The following is a 26,789-nucleotide window of genomic DNA, read 5'->3' as shown; positions in this document are numbered from 1 at the left end:
AATCCATATATCCAATAGGTATGCCTGTGTAAAGCTCTCCCTTCCCCACCCAAGGAGTCCAGCAGGATAATATTAGCACTGATTTGCAAACACATGAAAGAGCTTTGTCACTAAAACAAGAAGATCATCTGTGGGCAGATTGCAGACCCAGTATTTCTCTGATTAAGGCAAATGCTTTCTGCTCCTTGACGTGATTGTTCTTCATTCTCTGAATGTCTGTGGCAGGGGGTGGCTGGTAGATGTTGCTTCTGCTATCCCTTCGAGCTCCAAATAGAGGGTTTGAGTCGCCTGTGTGTAAGGATGATAAAAGCCAACATGTCAGCAGCTCCTCCAAGCCCTGCTTTTTATTTCTAGGGCATCTCAGCCATTTCAGGGAAACATTTCTAGTTATATAGGGTTTCTCAGCCGGGGGGGAGAGCAACCCTGGGCTGGGGCAACAGACTAGTTGGAGGTGAAGGGCTGAGGAAAGGATCAGTGCTGGAGGGAAAACTACCAAATCCACATGCTGCTACTTGTGCAGGTAAAGTGACCAGTCTGAAAGCTGCTGACTTTCCCTTCCTGCTTCCATTGTGCCCCTTATGTAGATGGCTGTGGGGGCAGCTTATAAACACAGGGCTGCAGGCTCAGGCCACAACCCAACAGTCCAGGCTTCTCTTCTCTGCTCCCATGGCTCTCAGCTGAGCCTGGGGTGGCTCCAAAGGATGCCCCACCCCAACAGATCCAATGCCCAGCAGCATGAAGCCTGGTGAGTGGGGGAGAGAGAAAAGTCAGCAAAAAACATGCGGAAGAGCAAAAAATAAAAAAATAGATAAAAATAAGAAACGACAAATAGGAATAAAGGGGGGGGGGGGGAGAGAAGGGCCAGAAAGGAAATGGCTCCATCTACCAGCCCACAGAGGTAGGGGATAGGCAGCATATCCCCAGTCTTTGTGCCCTGTGCAGTTAATACAGTGGGGCAGGGGTTAGCAGCAGGACCAGAGGCTTCAAAGACAGCTGGGAAGGTTGGGGCCTTGGTCCCAGCCCCTTTCAGCACAGGGCAGCAGATTCTGCCATTGCTGTCCCTGTGTGCACTCCCGCAGTGCCTTTGCGAACTGCCAGGAGAACGGTGTCCCCCCGCACCCATCTCACACAGCAGTGAATGATAAAGCCACATGGGACAGACCCTCAGCAGGGGTAAATTGTCATAGTCCCATCAGAGTTCACTGAGCCAAGACAATTTCCACCCACTGAGGATCTGCCCCACACTCTGGCCCACAGCGTATGTACATACGGTACATACATGCAGACACCTACACGGTATATTTATACATGTATAACTAAGCCTAGCAGCAAAGGCTGAACATCCAGAAAATGGAAAATAATGGAGACTTACCGACTAGCTAGGACAAGGAACCGAGGGTTTTAGCTCAAACAGGCTACAAATATCAAGTACCATAAATGATTTAACACCCTTCTGGGTTGTGAGAAGGGGAAAAAGAAGATTCAGATGAAAAGAGAGATAAAAATAGATCCCAACACAATGGGGAATGACCTGCGCACGGCTTGCAGGGCTGATCACAGGCAGCAGGATTTACACTTCAGAAAGATACAGGGAAGCCTGGCAGACATCCAGTCCAGTGCCGGAAATTGACATACCCTTTGTAAGAGGGTTGGTGCAATTGCTACGGCAAGAGGCAATTTCCCAGGTGAAAACTGCTTCCTCTACCCACTGAACCCCCCTTCCCCACCTGGTGAATAAATTAAAGCAGGCTTAGAACTTGCTGGCCTCTTAAGATCAGGCTGATAGAAAACAGCAAATCAAACACAAAACCCCCCTCTCTGGGGAACAGCACCATTTCCTTGATTCTACCAGTTTGGCAGGTCCACGACTCCTTGCTGGGATTTCTTGCTTGTGATATATTGGGGAGGGAGTGTGATGGGGTATATAAACCCTGCTCAGTGATGGAAGGGGTTACAGAGTTGCCTTGGGGAAGGCTGGCCTTGCCCCTCAGCCCTGTCAGTCATGTCAAGGATGGAATAAGGTCTTAAAAATGGGAAATTCACAGCAGTAGCAGAGCAGCTCTAGGAGAGAGTCCAGGGTGGTTCTACAGCTCATAGAGGAGACTCCTGGAAGCTTTTAGGGGGATCTGCCCTTGGGAAGGTCATTTACCAGCCTCCCCCCCAGCCCTGTGCTTACAAGGAGACAGCAACCCTGGTGTACAGGCTGGGTAAGATAGGTCCAGCAAGCCCCAAGGCAGGCCGAGTAGGCAGCTGTGCCTATACCCTTGTCCCCTTTTGAGATTAGAGAACCTGAGAGTAGCCAAAGGGACTAAGGGAGTGAGAGCCAAGAGCCCCGTCCTCAGCAACACAAAGAGACTATGTAACCCAATTTGTGTCATTGGGCCTCCTACTTAGGCAGATGGAGGTGCCCTAAGGACTCTTCAGGACCTGCCCAGTAGAAGGTGCCTGTCAAAAGCCTGAGAACTGTGGTAGCGAGTTGTAGTATTAAGGCAGTACTCTGCACACTGGACAATGGAGCTCCCATTGACTACAATACATTTTATTTATACACACTATTTAAATAAAGTGTATTAAGGCCACATAAGCCACCAGTTGCTTATGGGAACTGTAGCACATCAGTTCCATCTTGGGTAGAACAACAGCTGAGAAGTTAAATCAATAGTAAACTAAGGAGTTACGTATAATGGCAAGGAAGATCACGGAAGGAACTTCTCTAAGATAGAAGCTGGGGTTTATTGATATTTTTTCAGGCCTGGGTTTACAAAATCTAGTGAAAAGTGCAGCATATCACACTGTGCATTTTCATTAAGTTGTGGAGTTGTTGTAGTTTGTTGCAAAACAATCCATGATATAAACATTGGGAAGTTAGCCCAGCACTAATGTAAATTGCATTGTGTTCGGGAATGGAAAACTGTGTGCATTCCCTGTGCATTCTTTTTTCCATATGTAATTTTGTTTTTTATATTTTGGATGAGAGTTGAATAATTTAAATTGGTTTCTTCATATTTGCATCCCTCTGAAATCCTACTCCAGTTTTCAGCTAGTCTGCTAAATATTATTCCCTTCTTCTGAATTCTGTTCCTTGGATATTGAAACTGTAACACAGCTGCTGAAGTTTACGACATGCAGGTGAGAGTGTGGGAGGCAACAGCAATCAGCCGTAGCAGGAGGACCCATTCACGGTTCTTGGTCTACTACTACTAAGAATGAGAACATGGTTCATTCCCACTTCTGACAGGGGACAGAGCAAGTGATGGTGGGGAGGAAGGGTCTGACATCAGACTCCTGAAATTAGATGAGTCCCAAATAATAGTATTATAGCAATCCAGTTACAAGGGCAATCTCAACAGTGCTATGTCAAAGGGGTGTGTGTTGAGATATAGAAGAAAGACACATGGGGATAGACAGTTCTTTTTGATCCAAGGCTTTTCCTTTTCTGGTTTTGTGGCCTCCCTGTTACGTGCTATGTAGCATTTCTTCCTAAGTAAATGTATGATCAGGTTTTATGCTCTCCTTTTCATTGTGCCTACAGCAGCTTTTCTGTACTCCTATAGATTTTTATGCTCTAAAGATGCAAAAGGGCCCTAAAGCTGCCCTAATGGGGCACCTGAGAATTCTTCCAGCATGGGGGAATCCCTAACTAACAGAGCCAACGTAGCTGCCTCCCTTCACACCCCCCACAATCTAGAGGGCATGTTGGAGACATGCTCAGGGGAAGTTATGGAGCTAGATCCCCTGGGCACTCCAGGGATCCCTGGCCTGTGTTGTTATTAGCTGATGTAAATTAGAGCAGCAGGTCTAGGGATCAGGAGCAGACAAAGGTTACAGGCGGTTGGTCACCTTTGTCTACCCTGACCATATGCATGAATAAAGCACTTCAAAGTCTGAGATGAGACATTTCACATTCATTAATTAGTCCCCATGTGTTTTATATCTGACACACAATTACCTGGTGCAGACAGAGGCCCATCAACAGCAGTGTTTTCCTCGTCTTCGTGCTCCACCTTCTTCAGAACCAAAGCGAAGAAAGCAGCAAATCCCAACACCTGGAAGACATTAGCTATTTGTTCAGAGTCTGCACATCCTGCATGAGGAGAGGTCTAGACCTTGCCTTAAATGCTCATCTCTGCAGCAAGGGAGGTTTAGGTTGGACATTAGGAAAACGTTCCTGTCAGGGTGATTAAACACTGGAATAAACTGCCTAGGGCGGTTGTGGAATCTCCATCTCTGGAGATATTTAAGAGTAGGTTAGATAAATGTCTATCCGGGATGGTCTAGACAGTATTTGGTCCTGCCATGAGGGCAGGGGACTGGACACAATGACCTCTCGAGGTCCCTTCCAGTCCTAGAATCTATGAATCTCTGATCCATGATTGGGGAGGAGAATCTTGCCTTTTAATTTGCTCTATAAACACAGGCTAATTCCATGAACAAGAAATCAGAAAGAGAATGGACCCCAAGATGCTGTGTGAATCCCACTAAATGCGATTGGTTTTGCCCTCTGGCCATACCTTTCCCACTGGGAACTTTCATCAGCTTGGGAGCTATCAAAATAAGGTGAAATGAATCTAACGGGAACAAGATTCCTGCCAAGAAAAATCAACACGACATTATAACTCAACTGTAATGAAACCCCTAACTTACAGGAAGTATCTCTTGCTTAAGAGCTCTGTCCTGCAGTCCTTTTGAATGTAAAACTCAAGTTCACTTCAATGGGAGTGATGTGCCTGAGGGGGCTGCAGGATCAGCCCTTCCCTAGCCAGTGTTTTGTATTGATAGTGACCTTACTTTTAAGGGCTGTGTGATGAAGAGACTTTCAAAGAAGGAGATGGCCATGGAAATCAGCCACTTGATGGAGTTATCTTTGCCATAATGTAGCCCGTAAAGCATGGTGAAGAATCCGGACACGCCACTGGTGGCAGCTATGAGGAACCAGCCAATGAAAACAAACCACCAGGGCAAGCCTTTGAAAGAGGAACCTTTCTTGCCATCCCCAGAGAAACTTGGAGTAGGGGAGCACCTGGAGAGTCAACCGTCATGAGAAAGTCATTTTACTGGTGAGACAGAAGCAAACCACAACAGCAAACTCTGGACTTAACAGAGATAAGAAACACCTTATGTGAAAGTCAGATTTTAAAAACTATTAACTATTTTCCAATTATTTTGACAGATACAATGATACAGATAGTATCCGGGTAGTGGAGAATACAAGCACACAAATCACAGGTATACAGATACAAACAGGTATACAGATATAAGATCAAAGCACATTTTATGGGCTTTATTTCTAAAACCCCAGAATAATAGGATTTCTAATGTAGATGCTGACAGACCCACCACTACATTGTGGCTGTTGGATGCCCCTATAAAAATGGGCTTAGAGACCATAAAGAGCAGCATCACTATATTGTTGAATACTTCCTACTTAAAAATCCAATTTTTCTGACCCATTTCTGTCTCTGTTGTTTGTTAACAGGTTCCCACACATCCATTCTTTTACAGACTCTTGAGCACTTTGGAGCTCAGAGCTTGTCCTCAGCTCTTTACTATAATGTTTTACTACACTGGAACATTTAGTTTTGGAGGCATACATGTATAAACAAAAGAGTGATGAGTTGCCCCTATTGCTCTAGTATGCAGTATTCATTCCATTGAAATTCCCTTGCTGCTCCTCCAAGAGTGTTTATACAATTATCAAGGAGTCATCAGCTGGTAATGACTTTCAATCATCACCAGCTTGGGCTGGATTTGAACCAGTGACCCAAATCTATGTATACCAATGATGAGGGTGATTGTTACCTCTCACTGATAGATCCTGAAGAGCAGAGGTGGCTTGCCAGGAGGCCTTTCATGTGCTGGACCTGCCTAACAGCTTGGACGTAACTCTGAGCCTTCTGGAATTTGTGAGGTCCCAGTAATTCCAACTCCATCTCTACGTGCTGGAGTTGCATGTACAAGTAGCGGTTGTAGTCGTTGTGTTTCAGCCTTTCACCCATTCCTTTCTCTGGAGTTGGGCTTCTTGTTTTTTCTCCAGGGAAATGGGGGAGAGGGGAAAAAGGGAAATAAATTAGGCTGCTCATGGAATAAAGCATGAATAAGGGTGGCAGAATCAGGGTTTAGGATTGTAAACTCTTCAGGGCAGGGAATTACTCTGAAGGTGACATGCACATCTATGGTGACTGCTAATACTAATAATCTAGCTTTCACAATTTACACAACCAGCATAGCAGTAGCATTCTCCTCACACCTGGCAAACAACATGTTATGACAATGACCTCAGAACCTCAACAGATGAATCCAACAAGACCAAACATCCTTGTTCATAGGCTACCATAGCAGTCTGTAACTGCATAAATCTATTGAAAAAGCCAATGGCAAACTGGGATTGAAATCAGTGGGGCAATTTACAGACTAAGGTAATATTCAACATGAGCCCTGGTGGCAGAATCAAGCCCTGAGTTGGAACTGGAGGGGACAACAGCACAGGGAGAGGAAGGATGCAGGAAAGGACAACATGGTTATGGAATCACTGAGACATGAGGATATTGATGCTACGTGGACACTGACTCGTTGTAAACACTGAAAAGCCTGCATTGGTTTTAAAAGCAGGACAGCTGAGAGCCACCATTCACTCAACAGCAAAGGAAACATGGTGTTTTCACTGAACTGTCCTAAACTCAAAATGAAATAAGAGTGGTCCTTATATCTAGCGATTGTGGTGGGTTCACTTACAGGCATTTCAGTGAGGCTTTTCTTAGCTTACCTTGTATATCTACAGACCCTAGTGTGATGATAATAGGATCATCCTTCTTTTTACTCTCATCATAAAACTCTTGCCCAGCTCTGTTCTGCTGGCAGATGATGTCCTCAACCAAAGCCAATAGTGTGTTGATGTCAGTAGATTTTCCAAGGTCTGTTTCTGAGGAGGGTAGCGGAGTCTTCAGGGTTTTAAACAGTGAATTGGCAATTCTCCTAATATCCTGGAAGATGCAGCAACAGCATGGCAGTCACCTAGTGGCTCTGGTTACTTACACTGATGTAGTTTGAAACTAAGGTAAGCTTCACTGGTGCACCACATCTGCAATGGGGGTTTGCACTGATTCTGTAGCTACAGTGCTGCCCCAGTATGGATAAGCCCTTCGACTCTCACAGTGTTAGACAGTCTCATGGGACAGTCCTGATCTGACAGGTTTAAGTCCAACAATATAAGCTTTCAGGATGTGAAAATACACACAATTCACCTGGGCTGGGGAGTCTATTCTGTTCTATATAGGTTCTAATAGCATGCTCATCATGATAGGACTGGAGCTCCTTCCAGTTGTGCATTAAGCAACATGACTATACATATGTCTCATGTTGTTAGTTGTACACGGGGACAAATGTTATCCATTTCCTTGATGTTAGACTGTGACCACACAACACAGTGATATTAGTCCCTCAGTACGTACCCATAAGGCTCAATATCTGCTTAGCGAGGTACATGAAATCAGCGAGAGTCCCCTACCTGGAGAATTTGACCCTGACAATGGTAATCCTAGCTAAGTACCCCTCATTCTTTAACCCCATCCCCCAGAGTCAAGAGGACCTCTAACAGAGAGACACCCCTCAGTGAATGTTTGGCTTATTACTTAAGGAATTATGAAGCACATCTGGACAAAATAGTACTTTCTTGCCACACAGAGTAAACAGTGAGTTCATACTGATGCGTACACCCACCAGGAGGGGGCAGTGCAATGTATTTTGTACACCCTTGGGACAGATCAGTACTCTCAACTATTTCCCCGTAACAGGCCGTGCGCAGAGGGACTTGCCTTTATCACAGCCTCAGGGGTGAGCGTGATGCTCTGGATTGCCTGAGGGGGAGGGGGCAGGTTTGGAGACACTCGGCCACTTTTCCCTGGTTTCTTCTCCTGCTCCTTGGTCACCCGGGGTCGGATGTTCCTGAAGATCTGCACGATGAACAGGTTGATGGGGAACATGAGGAGGGAGCTCTCGAAGCCGATCATCACCTCCTGCCACGTGAACTCGATCTTACCTGCCATCGTCAGGCAGAGAGGAAGGGTAAAAATAGTCCCAGAGCAAAGTGAAAATGCCAGACTTAGAGCCCCTCCCCATGGAAAAACCTTGTTGCTGAGCGATCCCCATTGAAACTGCTTCCTGGCTCCTTGTTTCCCCTTCCCCCCTGCTCAGCCCGAGCAGTCACTCACACTTACCTAAGTCCATTTTCTGCTCAGCTGGGTCCTTCGGCACCCCCCAGAACATGATGCTGGTCAGCATGGTGCAGAGCAGCAGGGAGAAGCAGCACGACACTCTCTGGGCTCGCGTGAAGGTGCTTCGTGGGGAGCGGTTGAAAATCGAATACCAGATGTGCCCGTCCTGGAAACCCTTGGAAGTCTTCATGAAAAACAGGTTACTGGGAAGAAGGAGGGGGAAGCAAGGAAGTGCTTAGAAAGAAGAGGGGGAAATAGAGCTCAATTTGGGGCCCCGCCCTGGCTGACATCTCTAAGTGCTCCCACAATACAGATGTTAAATAATAATGAGATGATACTCAACAGGATTCTCATTGTTTGGGTTAAAAGCAACAGAGGGTCCTGTGGCCCCTTTAAGACTAACAGAAGTATTGGAGCATAAGCTTTCGTGGGTGAATGCCCACTTCATCAGACGCAAGACGCACTTGCGTCTGATGAAGTGGGCATTCACCCACGAAAGCTTATGCTCCAATACTTCTGTTAGTCTTAAAGGGGCCACAGGACCCTCTGTTGCTTTTTACAGATTCAGACTAACACGGCTACCCCTCTGATTGTTTGGGTTGTGTGAGATGGTCGTGTTAGCACTGGATATAGCCGGGTCCCCCAAAATGCATCCACGAGACCAATGCCTTTTGCAGAGGGCTAAAATGTAGCTCCTGTCCCTGTAATTGTAGGGTGAGGACCAAACACATCAAAAGCAATTTCTATTAATCTGTCAGGGAAAATACATAGTAAAGCGCTGGGGTTTGTATTGGGTACTTCCAACTGTCTTTCTCCCCTCTCCTCAGTGTTTTCAGAGCAGTAATACCAAAGTTTAACAGTCAGATGCAGCTAAGCAGTCCTCTGGCTCCAAAGTCCATTGAAGTCAAGGCTGAGACCCTCATTGACGTAAACGGGCTTTGGGTTAGGCCCTCTTTGCATCCCTTCTTTTTTCAAATGGACTGCTGTCAATAACCAACAGGAACGCAAGGCTGAAGTTACCTGAACTGCTTCATGTCCTGCTCAGTAGCGACTGGGAACACTTTGTCTAGGACACACTCTCCAACATCAATGGCCAGCCAAGAGTTACAGAGGAAATACCATTTCTGATCCTGAGCCAGGTCATGGACCAGCACACGATTCACATACCTGTGCCATAAAAATAAAGAACTAACTCATATGGGGAAGACGCTATGGAATTCAGGTCACTGTAAGTGCAACTCGCTGAGAGTATGGGTGTCAGACTCTGACCCTTAGCCTGTCTGTGACTTAGCTTCTCCATCTGCAAAATGGAGATAACACATTCCAACTTCCTAGGGTGGGGTGTGGATAAATACATGAATGTTTGACAAGTGCAACAGAAGGGCAAAGTGGTATCAGAAAGGATATTCTTCTGTCTCCTCATAGCCTCTCCCCTTGCTTACCAGGATGGGCTGTCTCCTGAATTATCATGCCACAGTCGGATACGCTGCAGTTCCCCAAGAGGAAACAGGGTACAGAGCAGGAAAACATCCACTCCTCCACGCTCAAAGACTAGTGTGTCAGGGTCAGTCAGGTGGTGGGGTTCACTCTCTCCTTCGAGGCCGTAAAGGGTGAGAGTCACCTGAAAGACGTACTGGATGAGTGTATTGATAATTGACAGCCTGGCACCATTTGTTTGCATTCATGACTTGGACACGGGTACTTTGTACTGACACGGGTCCCAATCCTGAACTCCTTACTGAGCCTCCGTTCTGGCAAATTCCCACTGAAGCCAAGCTGCCCTGCACAGGGACTTAGTGAAAACTGAGTCAGGAGCTCAGGCGTTGGCCCACAGTTGGCAGGATGTCACGACAGGCTTGCCAAATCCTACACACTGGGATACAAAGGAAGCTGCCGCAGCTGCTGAGTAGCATAAAAGCAACTGCTGTTACATTGTTGTGCATGTAGGGAGAGCTTCACTCATTCGGCCTGTTTTGTAGCAGAGTGAGTGAGGCTGCAGATGTAATCGTGCCCAGTGAATCCTCTGGACTTTCCCATTCCTCCTCAAACTGTGGGTAGCAGAGCCAGGCACAGCATACTGCTGCTGTTACCTCTGCCGCCCAGATCCAGAGGTCCACTTCCCAGGCCTAGGGAGGGGAAGAGAAGACACTTCATTACTTGCTCTTTCCCTTGGAGGAGCCAAAGCTCTCTTTGGTAGCCTGCTGCCTCCCTTAGATGTTAGGATTACATATGACATGGTCAGTTTCCTGATGTGACAAATATTTCTGAAGCTGGAGCTCTATATGCAGATGGTCTATTAAACATTCAGAAGATACCAACACATCTGTAATTCCATCAGTACCTTGGAGGTTGTGGCTGCCCCTCGACGGTGCCCTGTAAAAACTGTCACAAGATAACGATACTGAGCAAAGGGGTCATTATCCTCCAACACTGTGATCTTCACCTGGAGAGAGAGAGACAATACCTCCGGGAGAATCCTATGGATGGTAAAATAGTAACAGTGCCGGGAGCAGAGCTTTCTCCAGGCTCCTGGATGGGAAATGTGGAATGGTGCCATCTTGTGGACACTGCATATACCTAGCAGGAAGTGTGGAGGCAAGGGGAAGTAGGTAGGGCTGGAAGAAAATTTTCTGTCAAAATTGTTTTTTTGATGCAAAACTAGGTTTATGACATATTTTTTTTTTGCAAAAAAAGGTCTACTTTCCATGGAAAATGTTTATTTTTTTTGTTGAAAAGATGAATGTTTGAAAGCTGAGATATATTCGCCAAACCCCCAAATTTTTCAGTATTTAAATTTCTGCAGTAAGCCAAAATTTTCCATGAAATATTTAGACAAAAACTGTTTTTGTCTCCCCCTCCATTTTTTGGCTATGTCTAGAAGTAGGCTAGAGAGACACAGAGAAATGAACAGCATTTGGGGACACCCTGAGTGATAAACTCAGTCTTGTGTTATATTCTTGATGTAAAAGTTTAATGAAAGCAAACCACTAAAACCTTAGACTCCCTCCTTCTTCATGTATATTGCCGGGAACACACTGAAGATGACAAAGACATTACACAAAAATTACACAATCCAATGCAAGCTCTTTAATCACTCTTGGATCACCCATTCCCTTTATGGAGAATTAGTGGCATCAGCTCCAAAGGGGGCTGACCACTCACTCTGTCCTAAGTGGCTGCATTAATGTGACCACAGCAGAGCAGGCCAGACAGAGGGGAAATACTTCCTATCACACTATCTATTAGCACAATGCTTACTTTGGCATCATCCTGAATGTCTTTCCTTCTAGCCCAAATAGCCACCAGCACATACACAAGAAAGATACAGCCCACAGTTGTCACTACCACGGGGTTGTCCACAAATGTGCCAAAAAGCTCCACTGTTTTGCTGACATCAATGGTGTTGGGCGTGACAAAGAAGGTGCTCCCAAAGAAGGTCAGGTGGTTGCAGAGACACTGGGTGCTGCTGGGGGTTGTTTTTGGACCTACCTGAAAGCCAAAGAATGATCATGTTCACAATATTCTCAACCTTCGGCTTCAAAGTACAGCTTACTTACCTAGCAAGCTAAAGAAACCGGAAAGTTAGCTGAGCTAGGTGTGAAGAATTGTTATATGTGAGCAGATCCTACAAAATCCAGTAGAGGACAGTGATTCTAAGACCTAAGCAGAAGTGGGTATTATAGTACTAAACATAATCCATTCAAAATGCTTCAACCACTTCTCACTTAGAAGCATGTCCTAGAGAAAACGTGTCTAAGTTCCACTTTATATTGGACTAACCTGGGCTTCATGACCTTCTCCCATCCCAAACTGGTCTTGTTTCACGGTGTTATCAAGAGTTCAAAGAAACATGTTCATTCGTTTTACCAAATGTTATTGTTATCTAGGCTGGCTTTGAAATGTATTGAGCAAAGATCCATGACAACATTCTTCTGCTTCTCTCTACTTACATGGCACCCGTAGCTATTCCAGTTGCCCCATAGCTCATCCCAGAACACACACTGGGATACAAAGGAAGTGACAGCTATGGTTAGATCACTGTTGGTTGTAGAATCCATTTCCATGTCTTGTTCCATCATGAGATAGTAAGTCCCCCCTCCGAAAATGAGTTCTTCTGGGCTAAGAACCCATGTGTTTGATTTATCTTGAACAGAAATATTTTAGTTGAAAGCTATGTAAGAAAGCATTTGTTTCAGCAATATACAGATATATTGTATACATGCCAATAAATAGAATAACAGAACAGGTATCAGAATAACTATCAGTATAGGTTTTTATTCTGGTTAATTTATAAGGTTAATTATTCAAAGCACCTGTTCTTTGCTTCTGTTTGTGCATAGTGTTTACTAGAGATGACCTGAACCAGGACACAGATTGGAACTCTTTCAGACTTTGAGGAGGTTCATTGCCATTTACACATCCAAACTTCTGAGCTTGAGCTCAGCTCTACAATTTATGTTTGTTCTCATCAGTAAAAAATTTGGATGACAGCACTATATGTGAGAATTAAGGCCCAGATCCACAAAGGTGTTTAGGATCCTAATTTCCATTTGAATCAGTGAAAGTTAGGAGCTTAAGTACCTCTGTGGATCTGGGCCTAAGAGCTTATATTGAGTGTGCTCAGCTTCTATTGGAAAGTGTGAGTTAAGGGTGCTCATGTAGTTTGCAGATGAGCCTAGAGTGCCCAGAATCAAATGTCCCTGGTAAATGATCTTACCTCCAGTGTTTTTCTTAAGGGGCAGATGAGCTTTCATATCATAGTTAGTCTCATTTGGATGGTAGCCATATCCCAAGTACAGTATTAGTGGAATATCCTGTTCAGTTTCCAGGTGGATCACTAGAGATGTATTTTCTGAGGTGACATTGACTTGGAGAGTACTAAAATTGCCCAGATTCAACAGGCTCCTGTTTTCCTGAGGTGCTGAAAATCTTGGCAGCATTATCTATATTTGAACACAGAGATTCATTCCTAAAAATGTATGACAATGCCTGGATCCTATTACATAGTAACACGATGTGGCTCCATGCTAAGATCAAAGCACATTTTATGGGATTTATTTCTAAAACCCCTCTAATTTCTTCTTTCAAAACATACTATAGGGAAAGCATTCCCAAGCAAATCCATCCTGGTGGACAGCTATCGTAAATAAGACTTCCCTATTGCATGCCTGCTCAAATGCAATTTGCTTGATACTTAGAACAAGCTTCTGAAAAGTCCATATCAACTCTACATTGGTTAATCTCAAAGCTCTTGATTCTGAGTGCATACATGGGTTAGAGAGGAATGTGGGCAGGCTTGAAGTACATTTGCAAGTGTTCCATATGTGAGTTTTTAGGAAACGAATGTCATGCTACTCATCGAAATGATTCCAAACTGCGTCTTCCAGATGAGTAACAATATAGATACCTGCTAAATCTAAGGAGTTGAGGTTATGGTCATCCTGAAACACAAATTGATATGTAGATGCATTGTTGAATGATTTAGGCATTAGTTTAATGATTTTACACATGGGCTAGGAGGCCTAGGAGATAGTAATATGGGCATGCAATATTGGGATGATAGAATCAGAGAAATGTAGGGCTGGAAGGAGTCTTAAGAGGTCATTAAGTCCTTTGCCCTACCCGGAGGCAGGATTATGATGGTTTTATTATTTAGACATCACGGTGTGTTTCAGCCCATAGCCTGCAGCCATCTTCCTTAGCCAGTAGGATTCTCATGTTTCTCCTCGTTCATCCACATGATGAAGGAGAAGAAAAGGCTGAACCACTTGTACAAGCAAGATGCACTTTCGGGTCCCACACATAGACCTTGTGAAAGAGATGCTTATTGAGTTCATCCTGCAAACCACATAGTCCTTCCTAGCATGTGCCTGCACCATGCTCTCTCTTTGTGTGTTGGCAGTAAACACAACATTACCATTTCTCTACTGAGCTTGCTACTTTGAGAGATGATGATGATGATGATAACACAACTGACATTTATAGAGCACCTGCCACCCAAGGATCTAATTAGACTCCAGTTCACACTGAGAGAGAGGATTGGATTTACCTCAATGTTTTCAGTAAGGTCATTAACTGGTATGACCAATCCATCAACGCTGGTAAGACTTAGGCCTCCCACGGTTCCACTGATCTCAAAACTGGTGTCACTTAAGGAAAAGGGATTCACTGCAAAGCTCACCATCTACAGCGAGACATGAATGACAAGCAGCAGTTGAGTTGTACAATATAGTTTATTATAGTCACAATTTTTAGATTTCCATGTAGATTAGAGATGAAGTCAGAACCAAACTCAAGAGCCAAACAACCCTGGACTTCAGGGAAGTTCAGATCCAAGTTTGAAGCTGGCTTCTATCTCAATAATGGACCAATCCCAGACCTTACATTGTGGGAAAGTTTGGATTGTGATCTGCATATAAATACTGCAGCTCAGACCCATCTCTAATGTATCTCTAGCATGCAGCAATCACATTCCATTCATATGTAATCCTTTTCATGGGTCATTTAGATCAGTGGCTCTCAACCTTTCCAGACTATTGTACCCCTTTCAGGAGTCTGATTTGTCTTGCGTACCCCCAAGTTTCACCTCACTTAAAAACTACTTGCTTACAAAATCAGACATAAAAATACAAAAGTGTGACAACACGCTATTATTGAAAAATTGCTTATTTTTCATTTTTACCATATAATTATAAAATAAGTCAATCTGAATATAAATGTTGTACTTACATTTCACTGTGTAGTACAGGGATCGGCAACGTTCGGCACGCAGCTTGCCACGGTAAGCACCCTAGCGGGCCGGGCCAGTTTATTTACGTGCTGACGCGGCAGGGTCGGCCGATTGCGCCCCCACTGGCCGCGGTTTGCCGTCCCGGGCCTATGGGGGTGGCGGGAAGCTGCGCGGGCGAGGGATGAGCTGGCCACGGCTTCCCGCCGCCCCCATTGGCCCGGGACGGCGAACCGCGGCCAGTGGGGGCCGCGATAGGCCGAACCTGCCACGTCAGCAGGTAAATAAACTGGCCCGGCCCGCTAGGGTGCTTACCCTGGCGAGCTGCGTGCCGAACATTGCCGACCCCTGATGTAGTATATAGAGCAGTATAAACAAGTCATTTTCTGTATGAAATTTTAGTTTGTACTGACTTCGCTAGTGCTTTTCATGTAGCCTGTTGTAAAACTAGCCAAATATCTAGATGAGTTGATGTACCCCCTAGAACAGTGGTTCTCAATCTAGGGCCGCCGCTTGTTCAGGGAAAGCCCCTGGCGGTCTGGGCCGGTTTGTTTACCTGCCGCGTCCACAGGTTCAGCCGATCGTGGCTCCCACTGGCCGCGGTTCGCCGCTCCAGGCCAATGGGGGCTGCGGGAAGGACGGTCAGCACGTACCTTAGCCCGCGCCGCTTCCAACAGCCCCCATTGGCCTGGGACGGCGAATCGCGGCCAGTGGGAGCCGCGATCGGCCAAACCTGCGGATGCGGCAGGTAAACAAACCGGCCCGGACCGCCAGGGGCTTTCCCTGAACAAGCAGCGGCCCTAGTTTGAGAACCACTGCCCTAGAAGACCTCTGTGTTCCCCCAGGGGTATGTGTACCCTGGTTGAGAACCACTGATTTAGATATCTGGGGCCAAATTCAGTCACACCAGTGTTAATCCAGAGTTATTCCATCAAAGTCAAATTGCTGTGTCTCTCCTGAAATTACTGGAGTTGACAACATTCATAAATCTATTGCCTGAGGTGCATATCAGAGTATGTTAGAGTCATGAGTACAGATGCAGGGGAAAAAAGGAGGGACATCCAAAGCCCGTGAAGACAATGGGAATGTTTCCACTGATGTTAGTAAGTTTGGGGTCATGACCTAACAGAGCTGAAATAAAGAGGGGGAATTGGAAGGAGACACTTAGCCTACAACAATGTATAGGATTTTGCCAGGCTCACTGTTTTGAATCAGCCTGGGAGACCCTTAGAAAGAGGAATATAAAAATATCATAACAAGACAAAAATGTACTAGGTCAGGGGTCGGCAACGTTTGGCATGCGGCTCGCCAGGGTAAGCACCCTGGCGGGCCGGGCCAGTTTATTTACCTGCTGACGCGGCAGGTTTGGCCGATCGCGGCCCCCACTGGCCACTGTTCACCATCCCGGGCCAATGGGGGCGGCGGGAAGCCGCAGCCAGCACATCCCTCGCCTGCGCCGCTTCCCGCCACCCCCATTGGCCCGGGACAGGTAAATAAACTGGCCCGGCCCGCCAGGGTGCTTACCCTGGCGAGCCACGTACCAAACGTTGCCGACCCCTGTACTAGGGAATAGAGTGTGTCCTAGATCAGACAATGGAAGACACCCAACTGGCAGGAAATCTGGGGCCCTGTTGCCTCCTACAAGATCTGAGTAGCTCCAACTGACTCATATGCTGCTTGGGGAAAATAGTGTTTCAGGCTTGCTGGTTAAATAATGGTATAGACCAGGCATCGGCAACGTTTGGCACGTGGCTCACCAGGGTAAGCACCCTGGCGAGCTGGGCCAGTTTATTTACCTGTTGACGCGGCAGGTTCGGCCGATCGCGGCCCCCACTGGCCGCGGTTCGCTGTCCCGGGCCAATGGGGGCGGCGGGAAGCGGCGTGGGTGAGGGATGTGCTGGCCGCAGCTTCCCGCCGCCCCCATTGGCCCAGGACAGCGAACCGCGGCCAGTGGGGGCCGCGATCGGCCGAACCTGCCGCGTCAGCAGGTAAATAAACTGGCCCGGCCTGCTAGGGTGCTTACCCTGGCGAGCCGCGTGCCAAACGTTGCTGACCCCTGGTATAGACACTGTGATCAGCTGACTTCTCGTGACAGTGAATGCAACCAAATGGTGAATGGGGTTAGAGTTATCAATTGAGTCCATTGCTGTGGGCAGCTGAAAGAGCAGTGAATCAGGCAGGGGCTGTGATGGGAGGTGCCTTTCCAGTAAGCTCCCAGTTCCCTTCAACTACCTGCACCAAATCCCATGCAATTAGAAAAGGAAAAGGCTCCTCTGGCCTGATAAATTCCAAGTGAATTTGCTGACATAATTGGAAGGCCAAGAACCAAGACACCACATCTGCCAGTGTGATCAGTGTGAAAGGAGAAAAGGCTCCAAACTCATTAGAGCAAGAGAATTAATGAGTTTATCGAATACATCAAGTCAGAGTAACAGTCACTTACCCTTATATCCACAGTTTCATCACTGTCTCCTGTGACACTGAGAGAGGAGGCAGAGGGGAGAGTAAAGCTGGCCGAGCTGGAATCGGAGATGTTAATGGATGTGCCATCCATGCTGTCTGTTTGTAACCTGTCCAGAATTGCGGTCAGACACAAGCAGAGAAAATAAGAACAGATGGAGACAAAGACAGAAGTATTAATAGCACAGTGCAGGGTTGCTAAGCATAGTTGATGTTACATCCAGAAAGGCTTCCTGGCTGAGTGAGTGTAACTGGGCTGGAGAACCATTTCTAACTCCACTGGCAAATACTTCAGGACCTGTCTCTGCTTGCTGTAATGCTCTGCATGCCACTGGTAATGAATGATTAAAGGGCATGATTTTTAAAAAATGTGCATCTGCAATTGCGCACTTAATTTGGCTTGCAGTTATACTCGTATTGTGAATTGGGAGGTGCAAGTGCATCTAAATGTCCATTTACATGAACAAATGCTTGATTTCTATGCACTATTGTTGCATCTGCACAAATTAGATGAGCAATTGCATGTCAAGTGTGAACTGCATAGTTGAAAATCATGCTCTAAGTAAACAAATTTGGGGTTGATTTTATGACCTGAGAACTCACATTTTCTTCTGCCCAAACCTGTGACAATTTTTTACCTACAGCAGCATCAGCAAACGTTGAAAAGAAAGAAAAATTAGTCTTTCACAACAAGTGTTTTCCACGTACCTACAAATTTAAGAGGGTGATGCTTGACCTATGTAATCCCAGAGAATCGTTCTCTTGCTACAGATCATATATGAGAATTTTCAGTCTAGTCTTACTGAAATTAGTTGGAGTTAAAACTGTTTTTACAATGGATCACCAGTTACAACATCACAGCACCTATGGATTTGTTACCACCTGTATAACATTTGGTTGGGTGACTCCATTTAATGAGAAAATGATAGATATTTTCCTTGAGAATGATTGGAGATGGTAAGGCACGTAGAAGCACAGGCCATAACTGAAATGTGCTGACTGTTACCTGTTTATGTACATTGCGACAGAGGGAGCGATCAGTACCATTGGATCATCATCTGGCAGCTTCCCAATCAGGAGTGTGCTTTGCAGGTTTTCAACTGTGTCCAACAGCTGGTGTGAGACCAAACTCTGGAAAGGACAAGGGAGCCTCCTGATATGCACTTGTTATTTGAAAAGAGCAGGGAACACATTCTTTGCATTAATTTCCATTTGTAATTTATAACCATGCTTCCCTAGTTCTAATTTTCAGTGTTTCTTTTTAAGGCAGCAGACTGGGTGATAATCTTGGTAAGCTCAGCTAAAGTTATTACACCTCTACCCCTATATAACGCGACCCGATAGAACACGAATTCGGATATAACGCGGTAAAGCAGTGCTCCGGGGGGGCGGGGCTGCGCACTCCAGTGGATCAAAGCAAGTTCAATATAACACGGTTTCACCTATAACGCGGTAAGATTATTTGGCTCCCAAGGACAGCGTTATATCGAGGTAGAGGTGTATAATCAATAAAATGAGTCTAAGAAATAATTAACAAGCCTTAGTGTCTGCTGAGAAATTGGAAAAGTACTATTTGTGAATGAATAATGAAGTATCAGGTGCTCCGATACCAAAGTGATGGAATAGTGCAAAATGATAGATAGATTAGATTAGATGATTTAAAGGTCAGTCTATTATGGAAACATGCAAAGGGGATCTTGGTGTAGTCCATATCCATAATTCTCATGAGAGCAATGCATACAGTGAAAAATTAAATGTTATAATAGTAATTATAATCTTATAATGCACTACTCTATCCAAAGATCTCAAAGCACCACAAACTTTATGGCTGTGATTCAGAAGTTACTTATGCCAAAGTATGTGAATAGTCCCTTTTGTACATTACTTCAAAGGGAGTATTCTGTACTTAATGCACATGCTTATATACCTTGTTGAATGAATTGCTTACCCTTCACGCCACCCTAGGCCTGGGGAGTATTATCATCCCAAATTTACAAATGAAAAAACTGCAGCATAGAGAGTTTAAGTGAAATTGTCTGGCGATCACACAGTAGATCAGTGTCAGAGCTGGGATTAGAATGTAGATCTTTTGACTGCTAAGCCTGTGCTCCAGCTGCTAGCCAACTCTGCCCCCTTAAATTGGTCATCAGATCACTTTGTCTGTCTCCCTTCTGTCAAAATTAGTATCTTCAGCCTCCCATTAATATATTCATGTTCTATACTGAATACCCTGTGCTGTCCCAGTTATAAGGTATTCATATCCTCTTGAATTAGATTAATATCACACCCTACTCACAGTGATGGAATTAAAATGCTTACAAAGGCATTTGTAATAATTCACATAGAAGTATGAAAAACCCATACCACATAAATCTGAATAGAAAATCAGGTGGAAGCTTTTCAGAAGGTTCAAGTACGGTAACTGATTTCAGTTTAGTTCCTTGATGAAGTCAGTGGAGCTAAAGCCTCAGAGGTGCTGAGCACATGTAACTTCCTCAGGATATGGTTCAGTAGGGAGGGATAGAATCAGAAATGGAAAAATCCTATTACAGTAGATGAGCTAATTTATCCAGTAGGGGAAGTATTACTCCTTACAGTATATTCTGTAATATACTACTCTGGCCAGTCTGTTTTCAAATATCTCAAGTAATGTTTTAAGAGGCTGCTTTCACTTCCCTTAGGAGACTATTCTATAATCTAACAAAATCTCACCATTCTATTTACCTTGATGTCCAGCCTAACCCCTTTGCACCCAGTAGCTCCCCAGTGCGCTCTAAGCAACGCCACTTTCAAACATGTCCAAGTCAAAAGGGCTTTTTTTATCTTCCACGCCAGGCAGACACACATGCACTGTACGTTAGAAACTGAACCACATGAAAACAACCTGTCCAGCCTCTGACGATGAAGCATCCTCCGTCCCATTTTGTATGGAAGCTGTGAGCACATTGCTCACTGCGTTGAACAGGTAGCCAGCTGCGTCCTTTCGCTTCTGATAATCCTCACTGTCCTCTGTGCTTACAGTGAGTAAGAACTCACTGACATCTTTGAGAGAGTTACTGGCTTCCACCTGAACAGGCGATAAGGGGAAAGAGTTATGTGTGTGTGTATTAAAAATAATAGGCATTAAAATGAGCCACTGTTCTTGCTATATAACATGAAGAGTCCAGTGGGGCTATTTGCAGAGAAAGGTATTTTTACTGTTATTATGTTATTTGTATTACCATCGTGCCTAAGCCCTGGTCATGGACGAGGACCCCACTGTGCTAGGTGCTGTACAAACACAGAACAAACAGGTGTTCCCTGCCCCACACAGTTTACACCCTAAGTAACTGCTCAGTGTGAGAGAGAATATCACAACCTGGCCCTTCAGGCCCAATCCTAAAAGATGCTGAGCAACACCTGGAAGTGCTCAACTTCCATTGGGCACAATGGCAGTGTAGGGTGCTCAGCACCCTTCAGGATCAGGACCTGATGCTATGAGCTGGCAGAACAATCCAGACAACTGTAACAGTTTGACATGGTTTATATGCAGTTGCCTAACTTGGGGCCATCGGCACAACCTTGCTCCCATTGGTAACAAGACTCCCATTGACTTCAACAGTATAAGACTGAGCCCCTGGCTAGTTACAAGTGCTCAGATCTGAGGGTGGCAGGAGCCAGAAAGACAGATGGACTATTCCATGGTATATTGCAGGGGTCGGCAATGTTCGGCACGCGGCTCGCCAGGGTAAGCACCTTAGCGAGCCGGGCCAGTTTATTTACCTGCTGATGCGGCAGGTTCGGCCGATCGCGGCCCCCCACTGGCCGCGGTTCGCCGTCCCGGGCCAATGGGGGCGGCGGGAAGCGGCGCGGGCAAGGGATGTGCTGGCCGCGGCTTCCCGCCACCCCCATTGGCCCGGGACGGCGAACCGCGGCGAGTGGGGGCCGCGATCGGCCGAACCTGCCGCGTCAGCAGGTAAATAAACTGGCCCGGCCCGCCAGGGTGCTTACCCTGGGGAGCCGCGTGCCGAACGTTGCCGACCCCTGGTGTATTGTATGTGTGATGGGGTGTACCTGGCCTTTCGGGGGCCCCTGCTGGAGGCCCTGCAGTCCTACCTCACTCCGCTCCAGGAAGGAGCAACGAAGGTGTTTCCTTTAGGCCTGCCTAGAGAGGCTGAATAGAAGAAGCCAATCAGAGCCCACCAGCGTCAGATAAAAGGAGCTGCAGGGGCTAAGCAGGTTAGTTCCTGGCTGGGACTAGAGAAGCAAGGAAGGGTGCCCCTTCCTGGTTACAGGAGCACATGTGAGAGCCACAAGATGGGTTCTGGTGGTACTTGTATTCAGTGAGGAGGAAGAGGAGTTGAGAAATTCAGGCCTGAGGTCAGGGTGAAGAGAAAGGGGCTACAGGGGAAAAGGCCCAGGGAATAGCAGCAGCAAACTGAGGGAAGTTATACAGGGCTGCTCTGAGTAAGACCCCTGGGCTAGCACCCATAATAATGGGCAGGCCCAGGTCCCCTCCACTGGCCCTCTAGCAAAGTGGCTTAAGACCCAAGAAGGGGACAGGCTCTGTTGGGAAGCCCAAGTGCAAGGCAGGATTTAAAGGGGCCCTGAGACAGGGCTGAAGACACTGGTGAGGGCAGACAGTGTGCTGAACTCTTTGCTACCATTAGGGGTCCATTCACTGTTGGACTGTGTGACTTGGCTGGAGGACTGAGCCACTGAAGACTCACCTAGTGAGGTGAACAACCTACAGAGGTGCCCAGAGTGGGGGAGAAAAAGGATTGCAGCATCCCACGAGAGATGAGTGTCCCTGTCATGGTACCCAAGAAATGGTACTATATTGTTAAATGTATGTAGTTAACGTATTTCAATTTTTTTCTCCATGAAACCTATCAGTTTATCAACAAATATTACCTCTCTCCATGCCCTGTGCTCCATACTGCAGATAGAAGGATGCTGTGCATTCCCATTTATGCCTAAGTATAGACACTGATTATTTTGTGATCATGAAACCAAGGTAATAATTACACTGCCAGGAGCCAGGCCCAGAGTGGTCAAGGGGCTGTGCAAATTTTACTACACAGTGCAGCCACTGCCTATCCCTCAGATCTACGACCCCAGCAGCTTCAATCTTAAGCTTCTGCTCATGAATCTGACTGAGCTACATTTTTATCTTGACTATGGTTACTAGCCATTGCTGAAATACTCCAGCCTCATTTCCTGGCTGCATTTGAAACAGCCTCAGAAATCAGGAGAAACTGTTTTTTTATTGCTAGTGTACTGGGAAAACAACAGCCTGCAAAAGAATTATTCTGCCCCTTCCCCATTGACTCGCTTCCCTAACAGCACAGCACAAGAAACACTGGGATGAACATTGAAACAAACAGCACCATCTACTGATTATACAATGTTGTTCAAGTAACATTCAGGGACTCCTAGCATTTATGGTAAAGCTGAACAGCTATGCCCAGGTATTGCTGCTGTGAAACTCCTCTTGTGGAAAGCTGCTTGTAACATTTAGTTCAGTGGGAGCATGACAATAAGGCAAATGCCAGGAAGTTACAAGCATGAAGTCAAATGGATTTTGGAATAACTCAGCTTTGCACTTATATAGCAATACCTTTCATCCTAGGATCTCAAAGTGCTTTATAGGCATGAATGAATTACCCCACCTGTGAAACAGCTAAGTATTATTATACCTATTTTATAGCTTGGTCACTGAGTTAGTGGCAGAGCCAGGAATAGAACCCAGGAGCCCTGATTCCCCGTCTCCCACTCTAGACAATACTGTCTCCTGACATGATCCCTGCTCTCTGAAACATTAAATAAAGAACAGGCTACTGCAAGTAGTGATGCTCTCCCAAGGCCAGGGGTTGTGGTTCTGTGGGTGGAGATGTGGATCAAAGCTCTGCTTACCTGTGCTGAGGAAGAGAGCTCTTCACTCCTGTAAGTGGTTTCTTTCAGTACCTCTGACATCTTAAGAGCAGTCTGTATTGATGTTACATTAACAGCAGCCAGAGTTGTCAGCATCAGCTCTCTCAGCTTGGGATGAAAGGAGATAATTAGAGACAGGAACAAAGATGTTAATTGAGACTGTAAATGTAAATACTGCTGCATATTGACAGTCTAGTTTGCTATAGATCTAATGGCAGAAACAAACTCCCCAGGATGGATAATTCAAGCTAGCATTAGCTCTACTTGCAAATTGCCACTTTCCATAGCTATTGACTGTATAATCACAGGGATATTTTGTCACTCTGAGACACAGGGGATTTACACATATAACATCCATTAACAGTAATGAAAGCTACTTGTGTGAATTCCTACCCGTTGGGATGAGTGTATAGGCCTTAGTGTATAAATACCACCTCCACTGAAAGCAGAATTGCAGACAATTGGCTCAGAAGAACAACAAATCATAGCTGATGAATTCAGCGTATGTTGTACTTCTCTAGCCTCTTTCCCTCTGAGGAGCTCAAGGCAGTGGAAACATTTAATTGAGCCTCATCCCACACCTGAACTGAGCCTCATCCCATTGATGTGAGGTGTGTAACACACACAGGCAAACAGGTCCAGTCCACAAATAGTGGCCAAGCTGGGAATAGGATGCAGGAGTCCTGACCGCCAGTTCCCTGCTCCAGCCATACTCTCACCCTTGAGAGATCCCCACTAAATTCAACGTGAATGATGTTTTTAGCATGCAGTCTTACTTAGGGTTTTCAGAATCAAGACAGATGTTGGGGCTCTATTACCTCAGTCCAGGGGGAGAGGGTTTGGAGAATCACAGAGGGATTGCTCTTATTTCTAAGGGGCCTGGGGTAGGGAAGAGATTTCACCCCTTTTGAGCATCCCCCCACTGGCTGCTGGTGGGCCAGTGCCCTAGCTTTAGTAGGGACTGGCTTCCTGCAGTCAGTCTCTGGGTAAGTGCAATGCCATGAGCAGCACTCAGGGAGGTGGTGCTGGGATAGCCAAGAGGGAGAATGTTGATATGGAAGGGTTGAAAAGTCAATGACTCAGAAGGGCCAGTGGTGAGAAACGAACAGCTGCTTCTTTTTAGCTGAAACCTATGGCAAATGCTGGCCCAAATCCTGAGAGATACTGAGAACCTACAACTCCCATCGACTTTGGAAGGAGGTTTGTAAGCCCTTGGTGCTACTCAAGAAATCGTCCATGGTCTTTACAGAAAATGGAAAATGCATCATTGTAGTGTAAGAAAATAAACCACTGTCTGACCTCCCTTCGGGTGTCGGTCTGCAGAGATGTATTAAAGGTCTCTCCCTGGCTCTCCTGATTAAGGACTGAAGACATTGACTTATACAGCTGGAACAGGGACATGCTGTTGTTTCCTTCTTTTAGGATGGCATTTGCTTTCTCAGCTAGAGTGGCCTGCAGGGTCTGGTTCCCAGTGTTCATATCTTCACGTCGAACCTGATGATGCAATTAGACATGCCCACAGCATTGTTACTGCTGCCTGCTGGTATTATTACCCTTTCACAACCTCCATTATCATCCTAGCGGTGTTCATAATGAGAGCTGATCAAGAAACTGAGTTTGTTCCCCCTTTTTTCAGGGATCTTTTTTTTCCAATGAAATTTTCCAACCGTCTTTAGAACCACCCAGGAAAAAGAAAACAACATTTGCAGAAGCATTTGTTTAAAAAACATATTCTGTTTTCATCTGAAAAAATGTTTTGATCAAAAGTTTCCAATTCTTAACTTACAAAACAGTTACAGTCTCTTCTAGAGATGCATCTGGTTTGGTCCACCTGACTGACTAAAGAAAGATACTGATAGGTAGTAGTATCCTTCATGTTAGAGAAGAGAGAGAGGGCCCAATTCACCTCTGCAGTACTTCAGTCTTACTCCAGTATGATGCCATTGAAATCAGCGGAGTGATGAGTAACTCCATTGAGGAACACTGATGAAGCAGTGGTACACATTCTTTTAATAAGTATAAAGATTTATAATTGGGCCCCCTGGAGACAGGTTCTGGTATTTTTCTGGTTTTTTTAACTCCCAGACTAACTATACATAGCCTGTGTTGTTCACTGTCTCCCTAAATTCTGGCCTGAACAAACTGTGATGGAAGAAACTGCTGGCTGCACATGGGATTCTACAAGGAAGCTTGTCTAGTCCTCCTTGGTCAGAAGGATGGAGGATGGTGGCTGTGGATCACAAGAGAGTAATGGGTATAGAATGGGGAGAGGAGGCTTTGGAAGGTGGCCAATCCCCCAGAATCACAGGTTTAGCTATTGGCAGTGAGAGGCCTAGAAGGAAAATGATTTTTCCGTGTACCTTGACAGTAGCATCAGTCTGAACCATGTCACCAAAGTTATTGCTGACAGTAATTGTAACATGTAAAACAAAGTTATTTTCCTCTTCTCCAAGGGGAAGATAAACCGATAGGAGTTCAGGATGTGGGCCACAGTTCAGGAGGGAGCCTGAAAGAGGAAAGACAGTGTTACCCATCATATACTTCACACCCTACTGAACAGCTCAGCATCCTCCAAAGAGGCACTCAGCGCCGCGCAGGATTGGGCCTGTAGTTATCACCATGGAATCATGTCTCTTTGCTTTGATTTGCAAAATTAAAATAACTCCTCTGTGGAAAAATTAATAATGACCCTTAAATTCAGATTCCTTGCCTAAGGTGATTCCACAATCCTTAAAGGGAGCCTTTAAAAATCTCCTGCAGTTTCTAAAGGGAAACTATCATAAAGGTCATGGCCCTCTTATACATATATGCCCTGTTCGTACCTGTTTTTTCTTTCCGCTGTCATAGGGCCAGGTTGAGCAAGGGCTGCATCTTACTCCATAAGTTTAAAGTGAACAACCCTATGTGCAGAACAAGGGGCTACTCTGTCCGAGTTGAGGGTATGAGAATCCGGCCAGTTATTATCTGGCCAGCAGCAGCAGTGGGTTACGCCTGTGCTCTTGTTAGTGATGGAAGTACAAGGCTGGGTGCACACACAGGGAAGCTGCCATTCAAACAAACCAGCCCCAGAACATACCTGATTTCAGGTAGAAGCAGTACGTGAGCAGACTGCTGTGTGCAGGGGGGCAGGAGTCCTCCGAGCAGGCAGTACTGCAGGAGATTGTGAAGCTGGTGAGCACCGATCCCTCCTTGGGGGATATAGCACAGACTGGGACCACTGGTGAGGGCACCATGCTGACAACGTAAGTTTCGTCGCCATATTCATTCTGAGTCATTGCTGGAAAGTTCAGAGGGAAAACATCAGTGATCATCATCTGATGACTTTCAGCACCACTGAGCATCATACGCTAATAATGATGCAGTTTGTTCAGGCTCTGGGAGTGGCAATGTTATCTAACCAGAGCTGAGATATCTTCATAGGCTAATCTGTAGCATAGACAGCACTATACAAACATGGTTTTATTTCCCTTGTAAAGAGA

At 45.7% G+C, this 26,789-nt stretch overlaps 1 protein-coding gene across 1 annotated transcript in view; it reads right to left on the bottom strand.

Annotated features, from left to right (window-relative positions):
* LOC135888834 (polycystin-1-like protein 2) overlaps nt 1–26,789 on the bottom strand; it is a 66,600-nt gene that overhangs the window by 11,374 nt on the left and 28,437 nt on the right. The window contains exons 14-34 of the mRNA XM_065416622.1: nt 26,387–26,587; nt 25,671–25,816; nt 24,610–24,804; nt 23,293–23,418; nt 20,282–20,464; nt 18,404–18,528; nt 17,381–17,507; nt 14,260–14,394; nt 12,928–13,153; nt 12,161–12,354; nt 11,469–11,699; nt 10,552–10,653; nt 9,653–9,831; nt 9,231–9,377; nt 8,214–8,413; nt 7,812–8,035; nt 6,764–6,980; nt 5,800–6,028; nt 4,789–5,020; nt 3,950–4,046; nt 148–288 (exon numbers count right to left, since the gene is read on the bottom strand). Of these exons, the coding sequence (XP_065272694.1) occupies nt 148–288; nt 3,950–4,046; nt 4,789–5,020; nt 5,800–6,028; nt 6,764–6,980; nt 7,812–8,035; nt 8,214–8,413; nt 9,231–9,377; nt 9,653–9,831; nt 10,552–10,653; nt 11,469–11,699; nt 12,161–12,354; nt 12,928–13,153; nt 14,260–14,394; nt 17,381–17,507; nt 18,404–18,528; nt 20,282–20,464; nt 23,293–23,418; nt 24,610–24,804; nt 25,671–25,816; nt 26,387–26,587 (3,657 nt within the window). The remainder of the gene's footprint in view (nt 1–147; nt 289–3,949; nt 4,047–4,788; nt 5,021–5,799; nt 6,029–6,763; nt 6,981–7,811; nt 8,036–8,213; nt 8,414–9,230; nt 9,378–9,652; nt 9,832–10,551; nt 10,654–11,468; nt 11,700–12,160; nt 12,355–12,927; nt 13,154–14,259; nt 14,395–17,380; nt 17,508–18,403; nt 18,529–20,281; nt 20,465–23,292; nt 23,419–24,609; nt 24,805–25,670; nt 25,817–26,386; nt 26,588–26,789) is intronic.

Source organism: Emys orbicularis, chromosome 14 (assembly GCF_028017835.1).
Source record: "Emys orbicularis isolate rEmyOrb1 chromosome 14, rEmyOrb1.hap1, whole genome shotgun sequence".
NCBI lineage: Eukaryota > Metazoa > Chordata > Testudines > Emydidae > Emys > Emys orbicularis.
The sequence above is the reverse complement of the archived record's forward strand: the minus strand, read 5'-3'. Positions and strand labels throughout refer to the sequence as shown.